The sequence below is a fragment of the Lissotriton helveticus genome, chromosome 12 (assembly GCF_964261635.1).
Source record: "Lissotriton helveticus chromosome 12, aLisHel1.1, whole genome shotgun sequence".
Lineage (NCBI taxonomy): Eukaryota > Metazoa > Chordata > Amphibia > Caudata > Salamandridae > Lissotriton > Lissotriton helveticus.
In genome coordinates this window covers 18,372,567-18,398,009 of record NC_136073.1, presented here as the reverse complement: position 1 = coordinate 18,398,009, position 25,443 = coordinate 18,372,567, and the positions used below count along the sequence as shown (strand labels likewise).

At 48.2% G+C, this 25,443-nt stretch overlaps 1 protein-coding gene across 1 annotated transcript in view; it reads left to right on the top strand.

The window, feature by feature from the left end:
• Positions 1–25,443, top strand: part of JAK3 (Janus kinase 3) — a 279,679-nt gene that overhangs the window by 141,088 nt on the left and 113,148 nt on the right. Inside the window, exons 13-14 of the mRNA XM_078669301.1 lie at positions 22,739–22,823; positions 25,186–25,319. Coding sequence (XP_078525427.1) covers positions 22,739–22,823; positions 25,186–25,319 — 219 coding nt within the window. The remainder of the gene's footprint in view (positions 1–22,738; positions 22,824–25,185; positions 25,320–25,443) is intronic.

The following is a 25,443-nucleotide window of genomic DNA, read 5'->3' as shown; positions in this document are numbered from 1 at the left end:
CATACCCTAACATACAGACCATACCTGTGGTCAAGTCCATGGAGTAAGATCAGGCAGGACACAGGTTGGGGCCATCCGATGACAGGACACTGGTGGGGCTGGCTTGCCTTTTACTCCATTCTCCTACATGTATTTCCCTTTTTTTTTCTTTGTAGTTGCGCTGGTTACAATGGTTTCTTTATAGTCTCTGGGTTTCTGTTAAATCCATATGAAGGCTTGGGTCCAGGTCCGCTCGTTGGCAAAAATATGTTGTACTCTGTACATGAAGACACTGGTAGCCAGGTTATAAGTCCTTAAAGTCTTCTTTATTAATCCATGTCAAGTGGTATCAAAACATAATAACATTGCAACGTGAATATAAGTAATGTACCAATCATAGTAGAACACTATAGAACACTAGTAAACTGTGCCCCACACCGGTGAGCGACATCTCACCCGATATTTGTAGGACTAGAGCCACCCTTGCGTAAGAGTACCTAAGAATACATTTAAACGTATCCCATGTTGCATAAAAGATGACTTGCTAAAACAGCAAAAATATTCAAATAAGACAGGCAACGACATTAAAAACAAGACCTCCTGTGAGCAATGTCTCACAATTATGCCGAAACACACTGTTAACAAATGTACCTTTTCTTCTAGAGAAATACACTGCCAATCCAGCCGCTGGTAAAAAACACACTCAAAGGACTTTACCTCCGACATGCATGAAACGGAGATTATAACCAAAAAGAATCCAGATAGACGATTCCTCCACCAATTTCCCTTTTCTTCACTAGAAGGCTCTTCTGCCACACTGTCCTTTAAGAAATGTCCGCTACACAGCTGACTGACTCCCGCGCCACCACTTAAAATCTCATCAGAAGAGTAGAATCATCGATGAAGTATTCCTCGCGTTGTCACAAGACGTTATTTAAAGTCGCAGAAACTTCATACAGGCTAGGATGAACAGCGTGGATAGCAACATGGTTGGCAGACAACCACAAGATGGCGGCACGTTTTTTGTCGTCATGTCGAATGGTTCACGGCACGTTTGTGGTGCCGTACGTACATCAGCAACACCTTGCTGCGTTGAAAGCACAACACAGAGAAGGCTGACGTGGACAAAGCTGATGACGAATCCAATTTCCTCGTCGCCAAAAATATGTTGTACTCTTTACATGAAGACACTGGTAGCCAGGTTATAAGTTCTTAAAGTCTTCTTTATTAATCCATGTCAAGTGGTATCAATCAAGGATCACCCATACACCAGCTCTTACACCAGCTCCCATATCCTACACCAGCCCCACCAGGAGCAGCCTGCCTAGCTGCTCAGCCCATCTCCAGCTGTCCCCACTCATCCACACCGGCACCCGGGCATTCCACGCATCACAGGCACACCAACATTCCAAGCATCAAAGGCACCAAGGCATTCCACGCATCACAGTCACACCAACATTCCGTCACCATCTCTCACTCTGGCTGAGCAGCTAGGAGGACCTAGGCTGATTCACATATACATGTAAATCTTAGGATATAACAGATATCCCTCACAACAGGGTTTCTTCTGTGATGGCACATGTCCCCTTTCTGTTTATTCTTTCCACGGATAGCCCTCACCGGATGGTTTCTTCTGTGATGGCACATGTCCCCTTATCCAGTATTGAGGTATCTTTCATAGACATACATGCCTGAATCATTCCCCGTCGTCATAGTGGGAGTCCCACGGTACATGAATAACAAACTAGTAAGAAGTAAATAGTGCATTTCCATAGGCTATTACGGTAGCAACCATGTACTCTATAGCCTATTAGTCTCCTTTTACAAAATGGACCAAAGTGAAAGCTCAGCCAATCAGCACCCAGCACTCTCTAGAACCTTCCCAAGAGAGGCTGAGTCCCTCAGATTTCCACTGCGCTTCGTTGTGTAAGGGAGTTTCCCTTAGCGCTGCTCAGTTTTCTACAAATTCTCAGGTAAGTCTCTTTTAGATTTCTTTAAGAAAAATGTCTGATAAAAAAGGATTATTTAGAGCCTGTAAATCATGTGGAAAGAAGAGGGGGCATGTGGACGATGCACACAAAGATTTTATTTATTGTTTCTATCCCAGCCATGAGACAAAGCAATGCAAGATTTGCCTCACCTTCTCCACTAAGACATTGAGGGATAGAGAAGGAAGGCTTCTACGTTGGCTAAAAAAGAAGCAGTCTACTTCTTCTGATGTTGAGAGTGACACGTCCTCTATGTCACACAAGATGCCCAGTTCGCCTGAGGGTCAGCCTGATGAGAGGAAGAAGCAATCTAAAGCCTCTCATATGGCTAAGGAATCTCTTAAAAAGGAGAAACAGCCCAAGGTCTCCTCAGAGATTGGATCCCCTCAGACTCCAGGGACGTCAAAGGAAAGGCCAGAGTCTTCTAGCCATTCTAAAGGAAAAACTCACCACAAGTCTTCATCAGGCTCAGGTTCACCGTCAACGCCTGTTTCCACTTCAACGATGACTACTATGACTCTCTCGTCGTCGAGTTCGCCGACAGGGAGTTCTAGAGGTTCTATACCATTGACGCTACCTTTGTCGTCGATGACTGCACCGTCGACGAGAGTCAAGACCACATCATCGACGAGCCTGTCAGCTAAGCTGTTGACGACGAAGACATCGATGATGACACCACCGTCGACATTGAGGCAGCCGACGACGAGATAGTCGACGACAACACCATCATCGACGGCGAAGAAACCGTCGACGACGACACCATCGTCGTCGACGACACCACCATCAACGACAACATCGTTGTCGACTGGAGATGTTACAATGACAATCCCACCAGCTGTGACAGTACTGTTGACTATTACTGGTTTCCCATCGACGGCCCTGTCGACGACGAGAGTTTCTCCATCAACGATGAAAAATCCAGTTTATTACGTAGTTCCATCAACACCATTTCAGCAAACTGCGCAACCTCAATACAGGACACCAAAAATGTCTCTGCTGCCTCCCAGCCATCTGTTGGACGTGGAGGGTTCTGATGAGGATGAAGGCCAGTTTCAAGCCGCACGTAGTAGTTCTGAACTAATTGTTACATAGCAGGAGGAGGACGATGAATATGACGATGAGGAACAGAATTACCGGCATTATCCTGCCCCTCCTGTTCAGTACCAACAATATTTTGAACAGCCCAGGCAGTAGCCTGCACAATTTCCTCCGGCGTTAATCCTCGACCTTCAGAATATGTTGGCAGACTATAAACAAAGGTTTCCTCCTCAAGAGGATGTTGTTGTACCTCCTCCACCTCCGCAGGAAGTTCCACAAACACCGCTGCCACCACCTCCGGTTACTCCTGGAATGGCACCATGTCCCACGACTCCTCTTCCTCCCAGAGCAGACCTACGTCTGAAGAGGAACAGGAAGAAGGTGAGCTATCAGACTCTTTGCCACCAGCGGATGAGTGGGATGACTACATAGTGCCAACTCCATCCCCACCGCCTCATCATCCTTCGGACACGCCTCCTGAGGCTATCGGAGGATTCCATAATATTATGGACAGAGCCGCTAACCGGTTTCATCTGCCAACGGTTGTCCATCAATTGGATTTTTTCCTTTATGATTTTAAGGATCAGGCTAGGAAGACTGTCAGGTCAATACCCATCATTGATCATATCTGGCAGGAAGGGATTAAAGTCATGAAAGCTCCAGCTCCTTTGGTTCCTGTGCTACCCGGGTTGGATAAAAAATACAGCGCACCGGAGGGCTCTCCAGCGTGTCTCATGAGTCACCCTAAACCTGACTCAGTGATCTCTCAGGCAGGTCAGAGATGCTCAAAAAATCCATCTACATCTATCCTTTCTCCACCAGAGAAGGAAGGTTGACGCCTTGATTAGATTGGGAAAAGATTCTCTTCAATGGCGGCAGTCTCCGTTGGGGCGGCTAACGCTTTGGCCATTCTAGCCCGTTATGACAGACAAATATGGTCCAACATTGGTTCAATGAAGGAGGTCATCCCTGACGATAGCAAGGAAGAGTTTGTTAAACTACTCCCTGAAGGAGAGAGCGCAGCGTCTGAAATCATCGATATTGCTATGGACATTTCCACAACTGGTTTCAGACAGTTAGCTTGAGCGGCCGTTCTAAGACATCGGGGTGGTTAAAGGCAACTAATTTCCGCCCGAAAGTCCAAACCAAGATATTAGATATGGCTTATGATGGTGACAGCCTGTTTGGTAGTCATATTGATGGGGCACTTACTGCCATTAAAAAGGATACTGACACTAATAAGGCTCTTGGAACCTTGCAGTACCGCAAAGTGCCCTTTCGAGGAGCCCAAGGTAGGGGCTTCTCCAATTATAGGTGATCCCCAGGCTTCTCAGGAAGATCAAAGCGGAACAGTGCAAGATGATCTTGATAGCCCCTGCTTGGCCACAACAGTTCTAGTTCACGGAACGTAACCTTCTGTCTCTCGTCCCTCCTCTTCCTTTGCAGACGATTCCGGACCTTCTCACGATGTCCTGCGGGCAGATTTGGCATCCGGATCCACACTCATCACATCTGACCGCAAGGCTCCTGAGCAGCGAGAATTCATGAACCTTCCCATCTCGAATGAAGTGAGAGAGGTTTTGTCTCAAGCTAGAGCCCCTTCCACAAATAAAACTTACAGTTTTAAATGGAAAAGATTTCGCATTTGGTGCCGGAAGGAGAGTGTGGCCCCTTTCTCTTCTCAGCCTCATCAACTTCTATCTTATCTCTTGTCCTTGGATAAGGCAGGATTGACTCATTCATCCATAAAGGTTCACTTGGCAGCAATCTCTCGCTACAGACGCTCTGCATCTGGACCTTCTCTCTGGTCATCCAGGATTATTAAGCAGTTTCTCAAGGGCTTATTCCGAGTCTTTCCCCCGGTGAGGCCTCCGCCTCCCACTTGGCATTTGAATTTGGTTCTCGCACAGCTCATGAAAAATCCCTTTGAACCGATTCATCGGGCAGACATGACATTTCTTTCTTGGAAGTTGGCTCTTCTTCTTGCTCTCACATCGGCAAGACGCATTGGGGAATTGCAGGCTCTCACAATACAGGAACCTTTTCTCCAGTTCAAGAGAAATACTGTGATTTTAAGAACTAATCCGAGGTTCATACCGGAAGTGCCTCCAGGCTTTCATCTCAATGAACCTGTGATTCTCAAGTCTTTCTTTCCTCACCCTTCAACCCCAGCGGAGAGGTCACTACATTCTCTGGATGTGCAGCGGTGCTTGAAATTTTATCTGGGTCGCACCAAAGAGTTTAGTAAGTCTTCACAGTTATTCATTGCTTTTGGTGGTCCGCGCAAAGGCCTTCCACTGTCAAAGCAGAGTATTACAAGAGGATCTCCAGTGCCATTCTATATTGCCACTCAACAGCAGGTAAGCCGTAGGACAGCAGGATCAGAGCTCACTCCACGAGATCCGTGGCTTCATCTACAGCTCTCTTCGCGGGAGTACACATCAGAGACATTTGCAGAGCTGCGACTTGGAGCAGCGTATACACCTGTACGAAGCATTACTGCTTGGAATCCTTGACACAGGAAGACACGGCTGTGGCCAGGCAGTCCTGAGGAACCTCTTCCACTGATTGGTGAGCTTTCCTTACTATCCCTCCTTCCTATTTCTGCACATTTTGTATCTAATGTTGTTACTAATGACTATTCTGATGTGTACTTACTTCTTCTCTTACGAAAGTATGCATACTGAGATGTTTTTGTATTTTCACCACAAAATGTGCTTTATTGCTACTGCTAGATACAAAAGCATGGGAATCTATGAAAGTTCCAATACTGGGGCAAGAAAACAAGTTACTTACCTGTAACTTTGGTTCCCCAGTATTGGTAACTTTCATAGATTCCCATGCGCCCACCCTCCTCCCGAGGAAAGCTCAGCCTTCAGCAGATACGGTTACTGTTACACAACGACTACGAAAATCTGAGGCTCTTAGTTTACTTAAGGAGGGTTCTAAGGGATGCGGCTCTTCTGATTGGCTGATGCTTAGTTTGGTCTCTTTTACAAAAAGAGGCGAATATGCTACAAAAGGGAATGAGGCCTAGGCCTTTTTTCTTTTTCTTTTGTACCTACTGCTATGTTATTTTTGTTACCGAGACTCCCATTCCGATGACGGGGAATGATACAAAAGCATAGGAATCTATGAGAGTTACCAATACTGGGGAACCAAAGTTACAGGTAAGTAACTTGTTTTCTTCTCTCGGAATCACAGCCCATCCATCTGTTGCCGACATCAACGCTGTTGACAAAGAACAGGGGCCAAGTGCGTCACCCGGAGCCAGCTTCTCTGCAACTGCATGCGTGGCTCCTGAATTCTTTGAATTTAGAGATTTGAAAATGTCGCAAAACTGCAAAGACATTATTGGCAAATCTAGAGCTGAAAGCACCAATAAAACTTACAAGCTTAAATGGAAACGCTTCTGCGTATGGTGCAAATGCAAGGATATTGATCCTTTTCTTTCTGCTCCAGAGGAGATCCTACCTTATTTGCTTTCCCTAGCAAAGTCTGGTCTTGCACACTTGTCAGTCCGAGTTCACCTGGCCGCCATATCAAGATGCAGGCGATCGCCTCATACTCCATCTTTATGGTCATCAAGAGTCATTAAGCAATTTATGATGGGTCTATTTCGAGCTTTTTCACCCATCAAAGCGCCACCTCCGGAACGGCAGCTTAATGCGGTGTTGTCTCAGCTGCTAAAACTGCCATTTGAGCTCATTCACAAGGCAGCATTAAAGTACTTGGCATGGAAGGTCGCACTTCTCCTAGCACTTACTTCAACAAGAAGGGTTAGTGAAATACAGGCCTTCACCATATCCCCTCCGTTCTTGCGATTCACTGATCAAATGGTCATTCTGAGGATGAACCCCAAGTTAATCCCGAAAGTCCCTTCGCAATTCCATTTGAATGAGCCAGTCACTCTGAGGACATTCTTCCCTAACCCTTCCATGCCTGCGGAAAGAGCATTGAACACTCTAGACCTCAAGAGATGCCTTACATTTTATTTGCAAAGAACTAGAGACATAAGAAAATCTAATCAGCTATTCATAGCTTCTGGTCAGAACTGTCAGGGCCCTGCAGTCTCCAAAGCTACCATATCCAGATGGATAGCGAGCGCAATTTAGTGTTGCCATGACAAGGCTGGCAAGCATTTTTCAAGAACTGTGAGGGGGCACTCCACTAGAAGAGTTTCAGCATCAACTGCCCTGTTTGCCGGAGTGCCACTTGAAAACATCTGTAGAGCTGCTACGTGGAAGACGACGCACACGTTTGCAAAGCATTACTGCCTGGAGTCATCTCAACGTGCTGACGCATCTGTGGGACAGGCAGTTTTAAGGAACCTGTTTTCCTAAGGTAAGCCACCTCTAAAGGGGGTTTGATTACAGTCTATGTCTTTTAGTTATATACATATCTATGCATGATGAATTTTTTGTTATGCTTTGCTTGTTAATACCACAAGTATTCTATGCGCTGTTTTATGTTAAGGTCCTTCCTCTTTGGATTACTGTTGCGTACCATCCACAAGAGTGCTTTTTCGCTGACAAACATACACAAGTCTGCATTTTATGCATATATTCATGCATGGGTTTACATATATATATCTATATATATAAAAACGAATGTATGTCTGTCTGTTTGTCCTTTATGCATTACTACACCATTCATCCGATCGCCATGAAACTTTGGGAAGTTGTTGAGTACATTCCCGCGGAGGTTTCTGGCATAATTTTTTTTTTAAAAGATCAGCCTCCCAGGGCCCTCATAATCTTTCGAATACTGAATTTGCAACTGCGACTTTGCAACGGTACAAGACTTTCGGTGAAAAATATGATGAACAATGTAATCGAAGCAACAATTTTTAAATTCAAGGGGGAAGATGTACTGTTGCCACGTATTCCAATGATCCCAAAAGATATGCCATTTGAATTCAAACGTTTACAGTTTCCGGTGCGACACGCTTTTGCAATGACTGTCAACAAAGCACAAGGACAATCGCTGCAAGTGTGTGGACTAGATTTGGATAATCCGTGCTTCTCACATGGTCAACTGTATGTGGCCAGCTCACGCGTCGGAAAACCTTCTGATTTATTCGCCCGCTCCTTAAAGCACAGCAACCATGGACAGCAAAAAGGACTTTAAAGCAGCAAGCATTTATTTTGCAAAAACAGGCAGAATGTCAACCACTCTACGAGTGTCGGGATCTCTCCCTTGGTCACGAGTGTACGTGGCTACATTTCAACCAAACTTAAATAAACATGTATAAATAAATATATATTTATTTATTTACTTTATAAAGTTTTATATAGCTATATCTGACGTATATATGCAGACAAAGAACTGCTTACTATTCTGATTCAGGCATGTGAATCTATGAAAGATACCCCAATACTGGATAATAAACAAGTTACTTACCTGTAACTACAGTTATCCGGTATTGGTATCTTTCATAGGTTTACATGCAACCCACCCTCCTCCCCGGAGAGGCACCGCTAGGATACAGTACTGACTATACTCGTGCTGATCAATCTGAGGGACTCAGCCTCTCTTGGGAGGGTTCTGGGTGCGGACTGGCTGAGTTTTCAGTTTGGTCCTTTTTGTAAAAGGAGACTAATAGGCTATAGAGTATATGGTTGCTACCATAATAGCCTATGGAAAGGTACTATTTATTTCTTACTTTGTTATTTATGTACTGTGGAACTCCCATCCCGACGACGGGAAATGATTCAGGCATGTGAGTCTATGAAAGATACCAATACTGGATAACTGTAGTTACAGGTAAGTTACTTATTTCTTTCTGTTTATTCTTTCCACTGATAGCCTTTGTTACACCTTGCACCTTGGCGTGGGTTTCCCTTCCACTTTTTTGCTGTTGTGCCTCAAATGTTTTGCTGGTGTCTGCTACTCAGGGCACTGCGCCACGGCCAACCCGTGCCGCAGTGCAAGTGCTCCCTACTGTAAAATGTACATGTGATTGATGTCCATGATTGGTTCATTGGATTTACTGTTAGTCCCTAGTAAAGTGCACTAGGAGTGCCAGGGCTTGTGAATGCCAATACTGCTAGTGGGCCTGCAGCGCTGGTTACGCCACCCACAGAAGCAGCCTTAAAATGTGTCTAGGGTCTGCCACCGCAGAACCTGCGTGCAGTCTGGTACTGTCACCCTGGCTGGGCAAGTGCACACACTTGCCAGCCCCTAAACCTTCCCTTAAACTTCATATTAGTCACCCCTATGGTAGGCCTGAGGGCAGGGTGCATTGTAAGTGTAAGGTAGAACATGCCCTGATGTGTGTGGCATGTTCTAATAGTGAATTACTGCCAAATTCGTTTTTCACTATTGTAAGGCTACCAGTTCCCTTCTAGGCCAGATGGGCTGCTGGAATTATTACACTCTATAATCCCAGCAGGCTCAGGGAACATGGTAGAAATTAATGTTTAGTATGCCTGAACTCAGAATAATAAAATACTTCTTTTAGTAAAGTTTATTTTAATATCCTGTGTTTGCAAATGCTACTTTTAGAAAGTTAGCATTTGCTTGCCTAACCATTTCAGCCCGCCTCTGCTTGGATGTGGATCTGACTGTCTGGTGTGTGTGAGTGACAGGGCTGGGAGTTGACAGGTAGTGATTAGCAGGAGGACCCCTTAGTGGGTGGTGGGAGTTTCCCCTGAATGATGCATCAGGCTGTGCCCCTGCCTCCACAATGTTGGCTCCGCCCTCCTGGGGAGCGACTGATGACTCAGCCTGCACCTGGCCCAGGAAGGACCGAAGCTTGTCAACAAAGTGCTCAGGCCACTCCTGTCCTCACAAAGCCGGCTCCGCCCCCCTGGGGAGCGGCTGATGTGCCTGCCCTCACACTGAATACAGAAGTCATAAGTACCCACAACAAGTGCTCAGAGACTGGAGCAGTTATGCAGAGGCCCCCCTGGCTTGCTAGAACAAAAGAAACTGGGTATAAAAGAAGGAGCCCTGCTCCTTGTAAATTAGATCCTGTTTGTGCCACAAGAGAAACTCTGCCCGAAGAGAAGGACCTGGAAGGACTACAAGGAGGAGTGCTGACTCTGGCCTGTGTCTGGTGCCTTGCTGCCAAAGGAGAGGAAGACAAAAGACTTTTGCTTTTATTTTGAACTTTGTGCCAAACTCTGCTGAAAGATCTCCAAGGGCTTGCTGTTGAACTTGCCCCCTGACCAGCGCTCCAGGAACAGTGAGCGCTACCCCCTGACAGAGGAACCACTGTGGACCGCTGCTTTCCCTCTGCATGCCTATCCAGGAAAAGCGGAGCGCGCTGTGACCATCGCGCTCTTCAGCAACGCTCTGGGTGTGCCCCCGTTCTGAACACCGTGACTGCTGCCTGCCAGGCCCAGAAGCATCGCAAAGATTAGCCCAGCTGATCTGAGCACCGTGACTGACCCCGAGCCGCAGCTCGCAACGTAAGGAAAGGTTGTGCCCGGTGCCTGCTTGCACCGCTCCGTGACTTGTGCCCCTGAACGCGCCGCCGCTGTCCGAGAAACAGCTGCTGCGTGGGGTACCAGAACGCCGCCTGGATTGTTGGTGGTGTGCTCTGTGGATTGCCGCCCCCTGCGGGTGCCCCTCTGTGGAAACCCCGAGGCTCTCTGTCCCTGTGGCCCGGCCCGCGCCGCAACGCCAACCTCCGAGCTCGAGCCGAGCCGCCGCTCGCTCCAACCCCGGGAGGAAGACACCGCGACGCGGATCACCGCGCTGACCTGCGCTCGGACTGCCTCGATCCTGCTCAAGAAAGACAAAGGTACTGTTGTTGCCCCCGCGGTGCGAGCATCTGGCCTGCCCGCTCGCACCGCCCTCTGATCCGCCAAGTCCTCGGAGCCGCGTGAAGAGCGCTCCCAGGGCCCCCGCCCTCTCCCCCGCCAGCCGCGCACAGCCGTGCGGCTCGCACAGAGAGGCGGACTCGAACCAACCTGCCGCCGCTCCCGCTAGACGCGTGAGCCCGGGCCGGTCGGGCCCAGTCAGTCATCGGAGGTGCACCAAGGCCCCCAGCAGGCAACGCCGCCTTTGTTTTTGCTAACCTTGAACAGGAAAGCCTCACCCAATATCGTATGTGAGGAATGAGAAAGACAAGCTGAGAAAGAACTGTGACATTTATAAAGAGTAACTGGAACCTGCCTTTAAAGTAACCAAGACTGTATTTACGAGCCTGCTTGAAATTATATAAAGAACATATATTTTTACAAATACAGTTTGGTGTCATTGTGTGGTGGGTTGGTGGTGATGGTGTGATATTGCAAATGTTTAACCCTATGTGCCCCAGAGATTAGCCTAAGACTGCTTAAGCCACACTACCTAGAGGGTAAGCAGAGGTTGTCTTGAAGGTAACCCTCAGCCCTGACGGGGAAGAGAGAGTCCCTGCTTGTCGCCAGTGCTGCACTGCGCCAACTAGAGACTCCCCCTTCCTACATTGGACGCAGCGGTGAGGATTCGCGAATTTACATTTGCAGTGTTTTACCTTAGCTACTGACCATTGCATAGTGATTACAGTCCAGTATCTTAGCCACAGACTTTTTGATTTTTAATTTTGCTAAAGAAGAAGATCCCTAGTGTTGCAAACATGCCTGGCACAAACAGCATTGATGGAGGAGAGTCCATAGCCTCTGGTGCGCAGGAGCTAGAATGGGATGCATCAAAGCTGGATGACTACACAAAGAAGCAGTTGAGTTATTTTTGCAGGAAACTCAAGGTTCCACACGCAGGATGCAAGAACAAACCCGAGTTCTACAAGGCCATGAGAGCCTGGATTGAATCTAGGAAGGCACCTGAGGATCAGGGTGCACCTGTGGATCCTGTGAGTCTGGAAAAACCAGACAGCGTTCTTAGCTTTGGCAGAGGCCTGTCGCCAGAGGAGCTGGCAGACAGACAGGCAACCAGGGATCATGAGATAAAGCTGGCAGAATTGAATCTAAAGGGCCAAATGGAGCTTGAAAGCAAAAGGATGGCTCTGGAAGAGCGAAAACTCCAGTTGGAGTATGATGTGAAGATGAGGGAGATGAGTCTAAAAGAGAAAACCTTGGATCATCCTCCCTCTGGTGGCAGCGCAATGCCGGTGCAGGTAGAGTCAAGAGTGCACATCCCCAAAGATGTAGTTAAAGAGTTCTTTAAGGGGGATGACATAGGACAGTGGTTTAGGGCATATGAGGTAGCCATGCTTTCCCACCGGGTCCCTGAGAAGGATTGGGGGGCGGGGTTATGGGGAAGGTTCCTTAGCGAAGGGCGGGACACCCTGCTAGATTTGCCCACTGAAGACCAGAGATCCTATCCCCATATGAAAGAAGCTTTAATGACCAGGTATGGGCTTACCCCTGAAATGTATAGGCAGAAGTTTAGAGGGTGTAATAAGCGGCCTGGGAATACATATGTGGAGTTTGTGACTTTTTTTTGCAGAGCACTGGATGGTTGGGTGAAGGGTAACAAAGTGAATGATTTTCAGGGTCTCTTTGATTTAATTGCATGGGAGCACTTGTCTGAACAATGTTTTCCTGAGTTACGCCAGCACCTGATTGATAGCAAGTTGTCCAACCCGAGGAAACTTGCTGAGGAGGCGGACCGCTGGCTCAGCACCAGGGTCCACAAGGGTCCAGTGGGAGACTCCGCCAAGGGTGGGCAGGGTCCCCAGCAGAAGAGTGGGGGGGACAAGGGAAAACAGAAAGGGTTCCAAAAAGGCCCCCAAAGTAATCCCCAAGGGGACCAGCAGAAAGGTTCTCAGCCTCCCCCACCCCCAAAGCAGAATGGGGCCCCGACAGGTAGACCTGTTCCAAAGGGGCCCTTCAATTGTTACAAATGTGGTGACCCGGGGCACATAGCCAGTGACCCCAAGTGTCGCCTGTTTGGAAAACCAGCACCCACTGGTGCTCCGCCCCGACAAGTGACCAGTGTTCACTTAGGAGAAGAAGTGATGGTCCCGGGGGGTGGAGATCCTGTTCAGATGACCCTAGTCTCACTAGGAGACAGTGAGATGGTCCCTACAAGCTACCTGCCCTCTAACACTAAAAAATATGGGCAGGTGGTTACCATCAATGGTAAGAAAGCTGAGGCTCTTAGAGACACAGGAGCCAGTGTGACTGCAGTGAGGCATCACCTGGTGTCTCAGGAGCAGGTTGTACCCCATGCCTACTGTAGGGTTGTCAACGCTGACAATTCCGAGAGTCAGTGTCCGATGGCTCAAGTTCCCTTCGAGTGGGGGGGGGTCTCTGGCACTCTGCAGGTCTGTGTGAGGAAAGCCATGCCTGTTGACTGTTTGCTAGGGAATGACTTGGAGGACTCCCCTTGGGAAAAGGTGGAGAAAACGACTCACCTGAAGATGGTGGGTCTACCTGACTGGGCGTGCGTGACCACCCGGTCAATGGCAGCCAGTAGGGGTGATCAAGAGGTCCTGGGGCCTGAGAGAGAGGCCCAGGAACCGGCCATAGGGAGAAGGCGCAGGGTGCGCGGGAAACCGGCCCCTGAAGTTCCCACGGTCCAGGAGGAAGCAGACCTTGAGGGGGATGCCCTGGAGCCTACTGGGGAACAGATTGCCGAACTGGGGGACCTGCCTGAGCTGACCCATTGGCAGCAAGAAGAAGGCCCCTCCAGGGAGGAATTCTGCAGGGAGCAGAAAGAATGCCCTTCTCTCGTGGGTATGCGGCAGCAGGCTGCAGACCAGGCCAATGGTGTTCAGGCCAAAACACATTATGTGTACTGGGAGAATGACCTCCTATACTCAGAGCCTAAGGCTGCTGAACCTGGGTCAGCCCGTGTGCTGGTGGTACCCCAGAAGTTCAGAGCCTTCCTACTGGGACTGGCTCATGATGTGCCTTTAGCAGGACATTTGGGGATGGACAAGACCTATGACAGGCTTGTCACCCACTTCTACTGGCCCCAAATGCACAAGAGCTCAGATGCTCATTGTAGGACCTGTCCAACTTGCCAGGCAAGTGGGAAGAGCGGAGGGAAGAACAAGGCTCCCCTCCAACCCTTCCCTGTGGTCAGTACTCCATTCCAACGAGTGGGTATTGACATTGTTGGGCCTCTGGACCCCAAGACAGCCATGGGCAACAGGTTCATCCTGGTCTTGGTGGATCATGCCACCCGGTACCCTGAAGCCATCCCTCTGAGGACAGTGACGGCCCCCGTGGTGGGGCGTGCACTGATGGGAATTTTCTCCAGAGTGGGATTCCCTCTACAGGTGGTGAGCGACAGGGGGACCAACTTCATATCCAAGTATATGAAGTTCCTTTGGCAAGAGTGTGGTGTAACCTACAAGTTCACCACACCTTACCATCCCCAAGGAAATGGGTTGGTTGAAAGATTTAACCGAACCCTGAAGGGCATGATCATGGGCCTGGAAGGTCCAATGAGGCGTAAGTGGGACGTCCTCTTACCATGCCTGCTCTTTGCATACCGCGAGGTGCCACAGAAGTCTCTAGGGTTCAGCCCCTTTGAGCTGCTGTACGGTCACCCCGTGAGAGGACCACTGAGTTTGGTAAAGGAAGGCTGGGAGCAATCTCCCAGGAAACCTCCCCAGAATGTATATAGCTACATGCTGGCCTTCAGAAACCAAACCAGGCGCTTCAGACAACTTGCTGAGGCAAATCTGGAAGCTAGCCAGGAGGAGATGAAGCGGTGGTACGACCAGAATGCCACTCTGGTAGAGCTTCAGCCTGGACAAGAGGTGTATGTCTTGGCCCCAGTGGAACCCTGTGCACTTCAGGATAAGTGGACAGGCCCATTTGAGGTTGTGGAGCGCAAGAGCTCAGTGACATACTTGGTGGACATGAAGACGCCCAGGAATCCTTTAAGGGTCTTACATGTCAACCGCCTCAAGCCCCACTTGAAAAGGTCCGAAGTGGGCATGCTGTTGGCCACTGATGATGGAATGGAAGAGGAGTCTGAGCCTCTTCCTGACCTCTTAGTGGCCTGTGAGAAAGATGGGTCAGTGGATGGAGTTAACCTCTCACCCACCCTGACCCCTGAGCAACAGGAAGACTGCCGCCAATTGCTGGGGCAGTTTCCAGATCTGTTCTCCCTGGTTCCTAGTGTCACAGATTGGTGCGTCCATGATGTGGACACAGGAGACAGCTTACCTGTGAAGCATAAGGCTTACAGGGTAACTGACAGGGTCAGGGCCTGCATCAAGGAGGAGGTCTCCAAGATGCTTGCTCTTAGGGTGGTTGAGTCTTCCAGCAGTCCTTGGTCCAGCCCCGTGGTCTTGGTCCCAAAGGCTGCTGCGCCGGGAGCCACACCTGAACTCCGGTTCTGTGTGGACTACAGAGGACTCAATTCAGTCACCAAGACTGACGCGCACCCTATCCCCAGAGCGGATGAGCTCATTGATCGGCTAGGGGCTGCCCGGTTCCTCAGCACGTTTGATTTAACGTCTGGGTACTGGCAGATCGCCTTGACCGATGGGGCAAAGGAGAGGTCAGCATTCTCCACACCAGATGGGCATTTCCAGTTCCGGGTTATGCCATTTGGGATGAAGAATGCCCCTGCCACCTTCCAGAGGTTGGTCAACCAGGTGTTGGTTGGGCTGGACGAGTTCAGTGCCGCCTACCTGGATGACATCGCAGTGTTCAGTGGCACCTGGCCAGAACACCTGCGGCACCTCTGGGAAGTGTTGATGGCGCTGCGCAAGGCAGGCCTCACAATCAAGGCAAGCAAGTGCCAGATTGGGCAGGGCTCAGTGGTGTACTTGGGACACCAAGTTGGGAGTGGCAAGGTGGCACCCTTGCAACCCAAAATTGCAACCATCCTGGCTTGGGAACCCCCCAAGACCCAGACTGCAGTGAGAGCCTTCCTGGGGCTCACTGGGTATTACAGGAGGTTTGTCAAGGGCTATGGCACTATTGTGACCCCCTTGACAGAGCTGACTTCTAAGAAGCAGCCCAGGAATGTGGTTTGGACTGACACCTGTCAGAAGGCTTTTGACACCCTGAAGACTGCCATGTGCACGGCGCCTGTGCTCCTGGCTCCTGATTTCTCCAAGGAATTCATAGTGCAAACAGACGCTTCAGAGCATGGTGTAGGGGCTGTTCTCTCACAGATGACTGAGGAGGGCTGGGACCAACCCGTAGCCTTCATCAGTAGGAGGTTACTTCCACGGGAAAGTAGGTGGAGTGCAATAGAGCGAGAAGCATTTGCTGTGGTCTGGGCGCTGAAGAAGCTAAGACCCTACTTGTTTGGGTCTCACTTCCGGGTTCAGACGGACCACAGGCCCCTCAGATGGTTGATGCAAATGAGGGGTGAAAACCCAAAACTGTTGAGGTGGTCCATCTCCCTACAGGGTATGGACTTCACGGTGGAACACCGCCCTGGCACAGATCACGCCAACGCTGATGGTCTGTCCAGATTTTTCCGCCTTAGTGATGAGGAACTCCCTGGGGAAGGGTAGTTCTCCCCACATTTCAGCTGGAGGGGACACGTGTTAGACCTGGCACCTTGGCGTGGGTTTCCCTTCCACTTTTTTGCTGTTGTGCCTCAAATGTTTTGCTGGTGTCTGCTACTCAGGGCACTGCGCCACGGCCAACCCGTGCCGCAGTGCAAGTGCTCCCTACTGTAAAATGTACATGTGATTGATGTCCATGATTGGTTCATTGGATTTACTGTTAGTCCCTAGTAAAGTGCACTAGGAGTGCCAGGGCTTGTGAATGCCAATACTGCTAGTGGGCCTGCAGCGCTGGTTGCGCCACCCACAGAAGCAGCCTTAAAATGTGTCTAGGGTCTGCCACCGCAGAACCTGCGTGCAGTCTGGTACTGTCACCCTGGCTGGGCAAGTGCACACACTTGCCAGCCCCTAAACCTTCCCTTAAACTTCATATTAGTCACCCCTATGGTAGGCCTGAGGGCAGGGTGCATTGTAAGTGTAAGGTAGAACATGCCCTGATGTGTGTGGCATGTTCTAATAGTGAATTACTGCCAAATTCGTTTTTCACTATTGTAAGGCTACCAGTTCCCTTCTAGGCCAGATGGGCTGCTGGAATTATTACACTCTATAATCCCAGCAGGCTCAGGGAACATGGTAGAAATTAATGTTTAGTATGCCTGAACTCAGAATAATAAAATACTTCTTTTAGTAAAGTTTATTTTAATATCCTGTGTTTGCAAATGCTACTTTTAGAAAGTTAGCATTTGCTTGCCTAACCATTTCAGCCCGTCTCTGCTTGGATGTGGATCTGACTGTCTGGTGTGTGTGAGTGACAGGGCTGGGAGTTGACAGGTAGTGATTAGCAGGAGGACCCCTTAGTGGGTGGTGGGAGTTTCCCCTGAATGATGCATCAGGCTGTGCCCCTGCCTCCACAATGTTGGCTCCGCCCTCCTGGGGAGCGACTGATGACTCAGCCTGCACCTGGCCCAGGAAGGACCGAAGCTTGTCAACAAAGTGCTCAGGCCACTCCTGTCCTCACAAAGCCGGCTCCGCCCCCCTGGGGAGCGGCTGATGTGCCTGCCCTCACACTGAATACAGAAGTCATAAGTACCCACAACAAGTGCTCAGAGACTGGAGCAGTTATGCAGAGGCCCCCCTGGCTTGCTAGAACAAAAGAAACTGGGTATAAAAGAAGGAGCCCTGCTCCTTGTAAATTAGATCCTGTTTGTGCCACAAGAGAAACTCTGCCCGAAGAGAAGGACCTGGAAGGACTACAAGGAGGAGTGCTGACTCTGGCCTGTGTCTGGTGCCTTGCTGCCAAAGGAGAGGAAGACAAAAGACTTTTGCTTTTATTTTGAACTTTGTGCCAAACTCTGCTGAAAGATCTCCAAGGGCTTGCTGTTGAACTTGCCCCCTGACCAGCGCTCCAGGAACAGTGAGCGCTACCCCCTGACAGAGGAACCACTGTGGACCGCTGCTTTCCCTCTGCACGCCTATCCAGGAAAAGCGGAGCGCGCTGTGACCATCGCGCTCTTCAGCAACGCTCTGGGTGTGCCCCCGTTCTGAACACCGTGACTGCTGCCTGCCAGGCCCAGAAGCATCGCAAAGATTAGCCCAGCTGATCTGAGCACCGTGACTGACCCCGAGCCGCAGCTCGCAACGTAAGGAAAGGTTGTGCCCGGTGCCTGCTTGCACCCCTCCGTGACTTGTGCCCCTGAACGCGCCGCCGCTGTCCGAGAAACAGCTGCTGCGTGGGGTACCAGAACGCCGCCTGGATTGTTGGTGGTGTGCTCTGTGGATTGCCGCCCCCTGCGGGTGCCCCTCTGTGGAAACCCCGAGGCTCTCTGTCCCTGTGGCCCGGCCCGCGCCGCAACGCCAACCTCCGAGCTCGAGCCGAGCCGCCGCTCGCTCCAACCCCGGGAGGAAGACACCGCGACGCGGATCACCGCGCTGACCTGCGCTCGGACTGCCTCGATCCTGCTCAAGAAAGACAAAGGTACTGTTGTTGCCCCCGCGGTGCGAGCATCTGGCCTGCCCGCTCGCACCGCCCTCTGATCCGCCAAGTCCTCGGAGCCGCGTGAAGAGCGCTCCCAGGGCCCCCGCCCTCTCCCCCGCCAGCCGCGCACAGCCGTGCGGCTCGCACAGAGAGGCGGACTCGAACCAACCTGCCGCCGCTCCCGCTAGACGCGTGAGCCCGGGCCGGTCGGGCCCAGTCAGTCATCGGAGGTGCACCAAGGCCCCCAGCAGGCAACGCCGCCTTTGTTTTTGCTAACCTTGAACAGGAAAGCCTCACCCAATATCGTATGTGAGGAATGAGAAAGACAAGCTGAGAAAGAACTGTGACATTTATAAAGAGTAACTGGAACCTGCCTTTAAAGTAACCAAGACTGTATTTACGAGCCTGCTTGAAATTATATAAAGAACATATATTTTTACAAATACAGTTTGGTGTCATTGTGTGGTGGGTTGGTGGTGATGGTGTGATATTGCAAATGTTTAACCCTATGTGCCCCAGAGATTAGCCTAAGACTGCTTAAGCCACACTACCTAGAGGGTAAGCAGAGGTTGTCTTGAAGGTAACCCTCAGCCCTGACGGGGAAGAGAGAGTCCCTGCTTGTCGCCAGTGCTGCACTGCGCCAACTAGAGACTCCCCCTTCCTACAGCCTTCACTAGAGTGTTTCTTCTGTGATGGCACATGTCCCCTTTCTGTTTATTTTTCCATGGATAGCCCTCACTAGAGTGTTTCTTCTGTGATGGCACATATACCCTTTCAACACTTGTGGTCCAACACTTTATGGACGTAAATCACAGTGAAATGGATTTCAAATGGACTGTATTGTGTTCTATAGTGCAATCAGGAGGCAAAGGTCCAATTGATATTGAAGATACATTGCTCAGAAAAGAGGCGTACCTGATTCTAAAATTTAACAGCGCGCAAAATGGATTAAACACCCTCTCCGAGGTTTCAAGATTGTAAATATGGAGGTCATCATGGGGCTCCACGAGATACTGTTGACTCGCAATGCAGGAATGGGCTACTAATATTAAGGCAATGCCTAAGTAATAATCTATGGGCAGTACAACACACCAATCATGTAATTCAGGCAAAGAATATAGTTAAACTACAACTCCCAGAATTCCTGAGGTCACATGGCCGCAATAAGTGAGCCAGTTACACGGCCGCCGCCTTCCAGAGCGAAGTGAGGAAGAGCTGCAACGAGGCACTAAGGAGGTAAGGAGAGGCTACATGGGACTGGCATCACACGCGATAGGAAACGCGCTGAGAGAGGGGAACTAACGCGCGTCCCGCTTTGTTTCCACAACCGTGTAATCACTGAAAGTGATCGGAAAGGAACAACGCGGCGCGCACAGCCAGAGTCCGGAGGACCATTGTAAACAAAGGTCAGTACGGACGTATAACGAACCGGGCACAGCCACCATTAAAATAGCAAGAAGTGTACTGAGCACCCATTATTTCTCCAATAGATTGCCCGCGCAGAGAAACTATTTAAATATGGATTGACATGCCCCTGAAGTGATCGGTTCACCGGAAAAGGTAGGAATATGGTTGGTAGATGGTGTACGCATTTTAGAGGTTACACAAGCGCAAAATACTTAACCAATCCTGCATTGCCCATAGGTGAAAAGTGTTTCCGAGCCATAGGGAGGCGCCCATGAACGGACTCACAAGACTAGATAAAGGTATGTCACGCAGTGTTTTGCTAAAGTAACCTTAAGGCTCAATCCAAGTCTGGCTCTAAATAGAATTATTCTTCAGATTGCAGCTCTAAAGACTTAAAACCGAACATAGGACTACCACAGCCACATTAAAGGTAACACTAACTATAAATGCAATACGTTGCAAGTTTGGCAGACATATGAGGCTAGAGAACTGATACTGAAACACCGTTGGTGCTTTTCTTTTTTCTATACACATGCAGACAGAAGTGACAAGGCCCTGAGGAGAACCCATAACTGTTGTGTGGTGTTCGAAACGCGGTGGCAGAACGGAGATACAATTTAAAAATATTAATAACTATTGACTCACCGAATTGATAATGGTGTTATCTCCTGTTGACTACGACTTTGTTCACTACTGTTCCTCTAATTGTAATCATTGAGGGTCAATAAGGCGAAGAGCTAATATTTGCCAGAGGAACGGCTGAAAATAGATTTGTATAAATGAGGTTGTACATAATGAAAGTTTAGTGTATAGTGTACAGTGAATGTGGATGTAATAATGTTTTTTGGTTAATGTTTTTTTGTAAATGGTGTGTATAAGTTGATGTATATATTTGTTATATATGTTGTGTTGTTTTCTGACATAGAAACGATTGATTTTTTCTATGAAGTGAACTTAAAAAAGAGAAGGTAAAAATAAATATACCTAACAAATCAAAATTGAGTTTGATTTGTTGCTAATGATTTAGAGCAAAATCAAATAGAGTGGGTTGGCATATACATATTTTTCGCATCTGTGGGACAGGCAGTTTTAAGGAACCTGTTTTCTTAAGGTAAGCCACCTCTAAAGGGGGTTTGATTACAGTCTATGTCTTTTAGATATATATATCTATGCATGATGACTTTTTTGTTATGCTTTGCTTGTTAATGCTGCAAGTATTCTATGCGCTGTTTTATGTTAAGGTCCTTCCTCTTTGGATTACTGTTGCAGGTAAAATTGTTATAGCTCTACCCACCATTCACAAGAGTGCTTTTTTTATATATATGCAGACAAGGAACTGCTTACTATTCTGATTCAGGCATGTGAATCTATGAAAGATACCCCAATAGTGGATAAGAAACAAGTAACTTACCTGTAACTACAGTTATCCGGTATTGGTATCTTTCATAGATTCACATGCAACCCACCCTCCTCCCCGGAGAGGCACCTCTAGGATACGGTACTGACTATACTCGTGCTGGAAAGGGGAGGGACTCAGCCTCTCTTGGGAAGGTTCTAGAGGGTGCTGGGTGCTGATTGGCTGAGTTTTCACTTTGGTCCTTTTGTAAAAGGAGACTAATAGGCTATAGAGTATATGGTTGCTACCATAATAGCCTACGAAAAGGCACTATTTACTTCTTACTTTGTTATTTATGTACCGTGGAACTCCCATTACGATGACGGCGAATGAAAATTCACAATAACAAAGGACTCAGGGAGAACAATCAGAATTTCCAGAGAAGCAATTAATATACATAATGCCACTTATTGTTTGAATGTTTTTAATATACTTGTGGTTGCTTTTGCAACAACGGGTTTATTCTTGTATTTCATGTGTATTATATTTCCTTTTCTTCCAAAAGAATGTATTGTATTTGATAAATGAATTAAAAAGCTTATGTTTTTTATAATTGCTTCTCTGGAAATTCTGATTGTTCTCCCTGAGTCCTTTGTTATTGTGAATTTTCTTATATAATGCCTAGGAGGACATACACATAACTGAATTCCCTGTCCTAGGATTTGTAATAATCCACACCCAGGGGGCCCTTGTTTTTCTCATATTTTGATGACGGCGAATGATTCAGGCTTGTGAGTCTATGAAAGATACCAATACTGTATAACTGTAGTTACAGGTAAGTTACTTATTTCTTTCTGTTTATTCTTTCCGCGGATAGCCCTCACTGGTGGGTTTCTTCTGTGATGGCTCATATCCCGTTTCTGTTTATTCTTTCCGCGGATAATCCAATCAGAAATTTGTATAGCGCGCTACTCACCCAGAGGGTCTCAAGGCGCTTAAGGGGGAGGGGTTCGCTATTGATCGAACAGCCAGGTTTTGAGTTGTTTCCTAAAGGAGAGGTGGTCCTGGGTAAGACGGAGGTGGGTGGGGAGGGAGTTCCAGGTCTTCGCCGCCAGGTAGGAGAAGGATCTTCCTCCCATGGTGGCTCTTCGGATGCGTGGAATCATGGCGAGGGCTTGATTGGATGATCGCAGTTGGCGGGTGGGAGTGTAAAAGGTTAGGCGATTGTTGAGGTATTTGGGTCCTAGGTCGTGGAGGGCCTTGTGTGCGTGGGTGAGGAGACGGAACGTGATTCTCTTGCTGACGGGGAGCCAGTGAAGGTCTCTTAGGTGTTCGGATATGTGGCTTTGTCGAGGTATGTCCAGGATGAGTCGAGCGGAGGCGTTCTGTGATGACACATGTTCCCTTTTCTGTTTATTTTTCCATGCATACCACTCACTAGAGTGTTTCTTCTGTGATGGCACATGGGCCCTTTCTGTTTATTCTTTCCACGGATCGCCCTCACTGGTGGGTTTCTTCTGTGATGGCACATATACCCTTTCTGTTTCTGCTTTGTAGAGATAGTCCTCACTAGAGGTGTTCTCCTGTAGAGGTACAGTGCCCCTTTAACCTGTTTTTCTTCTTCTTTTTTGCATGGATAGTCTTTCCTGGAAGCCGCCAGCTTGATGAGCCAGATCTCCCACAAGCACCTGCTCCTGCTCTATGGCATCTGTGTCGGAAAAGACAGTAAGCACAACGCACATCTTAAAAACACACAATGGCCAATGCTTATGGAGTCATTTAGAGTTTGGTGGAGGAGAGAGTTGTGCATCAAACTGGTGTATGTCCTGCCCAGTAACTTGCATTTTCCAGACTCATTTATGAGTGGAAGACCAGAAGGTTTCTGATGATAGAGTCTCTTTCCAGTCCCCCGCCGGAGGACACCTTACACAGAAGTACATCACAGTGCCGAAGGTTGGCAGTTGTTGCAAGCCTCACAACCACCCTGTCCCCCACTGTCACTAACTACCCCACGAGGTCCACCTTGCGAGACCTGTCAGACAGAGGCAGGGAAAATAAACAGTGGCCACTGCACACAGGGAGAAAACTCCTTGCAATTCAAAGCCACCAATTTGTTTCGCTCAACAAACTCCTGCGTTGGGGTTTGTTTCTGAAAACTAAAACAAGATGCTGAGTGGAAGAAAATGGCATGGCAGACTGCTGGCCATGTATCTTTGATGAAAGTTCATTCAGTGTGGCAGATATTTTAAAATTACAGAGATCCTCTCCAGGCAGATAGGGACATCTAAATGTCATGGGCTGGTGGACCACTTACCAGGCGCTATATGGGATGTACGTCGTTACAACGGATGCTTTTACAACGCATGCCTTTACGATGCAAGTTTTACAACGCAAGTCGTTACAACGACTTGCGTTGGGGGGTGCTGGATAGTGAATAGTTTAATTTACTATTCCAACTCCAGTCCCCGTGGATAGTAGGGAAGGTGTTGCATAGTAATTAAACTATTCCCTATCCTAGAGCGCCCCCCAGCGCAATGCGTTGTAATAACTTGCGTTGTAATGGTTGCGTCGTAAAGGTACTTCGTTGTAAAAGTTGAGTTGTAAACGCTGTTCCCCGCTATATGAGCCCATATGAAAAGAAAACACTTGACCACTTGGGTGTAAAAGGGCTGCACAAGCGCAGTCTGAGGTCTCTTGTTCAGGTATTTTGAAGTAACCCTACTAGTCAGGAGACTGGACGCTGGACCTCATTACGGTGAGGTTACCGTCACTGTGACCTAGCAGTAAAGGGTTGTGATGTAAAAGGCAGTTGAAAATCCACTGTTGGAGACCTGGTGGCTCCCCCACCTTTAGAGGGGGGTGGGAGAAACACATATTTGGCCGGTGGGAGCTCCTACTCTGCCAGCTCTAAGTGATCGACTTAGTCAACTTAGCGCCAAGTAAATCTTGTCGAACATTACCTTTGGCCCACCTCGCAGGAAATCTTGCGATCACAGGCCAAGCCATTTGAAGTGGGAAGTATATGATTGCGAGGAGCAGTTACACAGAACTGGAAGTGGCCTGAGATTCAAACGTTAGTGGCAGGCCCCCCATACAATTGTGAATATGTTTAAATTCTATTGTCTTTTTATTTGGTGAATGTGCGCTTCTTTTTTATTCCAGTTTCGATCTGTCATTTCTGTAATCTTCACACATGCTCTCCTTTTATTTCAAATTCATTATTCTGTTCTTATTTTGTTCACTTTCTCTTTCTTTCTTTCTTTCTTTCTTTCTTTCTTTCTTTCTTTCTTTCTTTCTTTCTTTCTCTCTTTCTTTCTTTCTTTCTTTCCTCTGGAATCACTTCTCCACACTAATTGTATCAATGTTTGTTTATTTCCCAACTAATCTTAAATATATACACTTGTCTATTGTCTATACTTAACGTATTAAGCTCTTTCAATCTTGATTATATACAATATTGCCCTTTTTCCTGATTGTACACTATCGTTTCACCGTCTTTCTTCACATATTAGTATGTTTGCTCTTACTTAGTTTTTGCTACTGAAAGACCTCCTCTGGCAGGTAACAGAACAGAGGATCTCCACAGGACCCAGTTTCATCATAACACATGTGCCCCAAAACATACAGAAGCCCTTAATAATTGAGAGATCTTTTAACCCAAAAACGTAAACAAATGTTTTGAGAATTATTAACCCCTTTCATGCTGCCACGATTCTGCTCCTGTGCTGAAGATTTCAGCGCGGGTTCGGTCATGACGGCCCCCAGCCGTCATCAGGGCATGAGCACTGTAGTGCATGACGGCTGAGAGCTGTCATCAGCATGCAAGGGGTTAAAAGAAAAGCTGTTCTTCTGCAGTAAACTGAAACATATTCTGTGATTGTTGATGACTGAAAATATTTGTCAATGCTCTTTCTTGAGTTACTAGATGATTGCATGGAATGGAAAATAACATGAATTTATGTTACTTTCGAGTCGAAAGTGTAGGTCGTCCTACAAAGTTTGAACCTCAGAGAAGGTAGTGTTCATCGGCTGGTGTTGTGCTTTAGAGATGTCCACAGTCGCTGTTCTTTGTGTTGCTGGCGCACAGGTATCATGGTACAAGAGTACGTGAAGCACGGGGCCCTTGATATCTACCTGAAGAAGCACAAGGCCAGCGGGAAGGTGACGACCAGCTGGAAGCTCGAGGTGGTCAAGCAGCTGGCCTACGCCCTCAACTTCCTGGTGAGTGACTGAGACCGCTCATGGTCCACACACCGAGGAACCCAGAAAGCGTTAACCTACCTGAAGTCAATCGAGCACCTTTTTTCCTCATAGTCAATCGGAATCACCCCAAAAATTGGTAAAC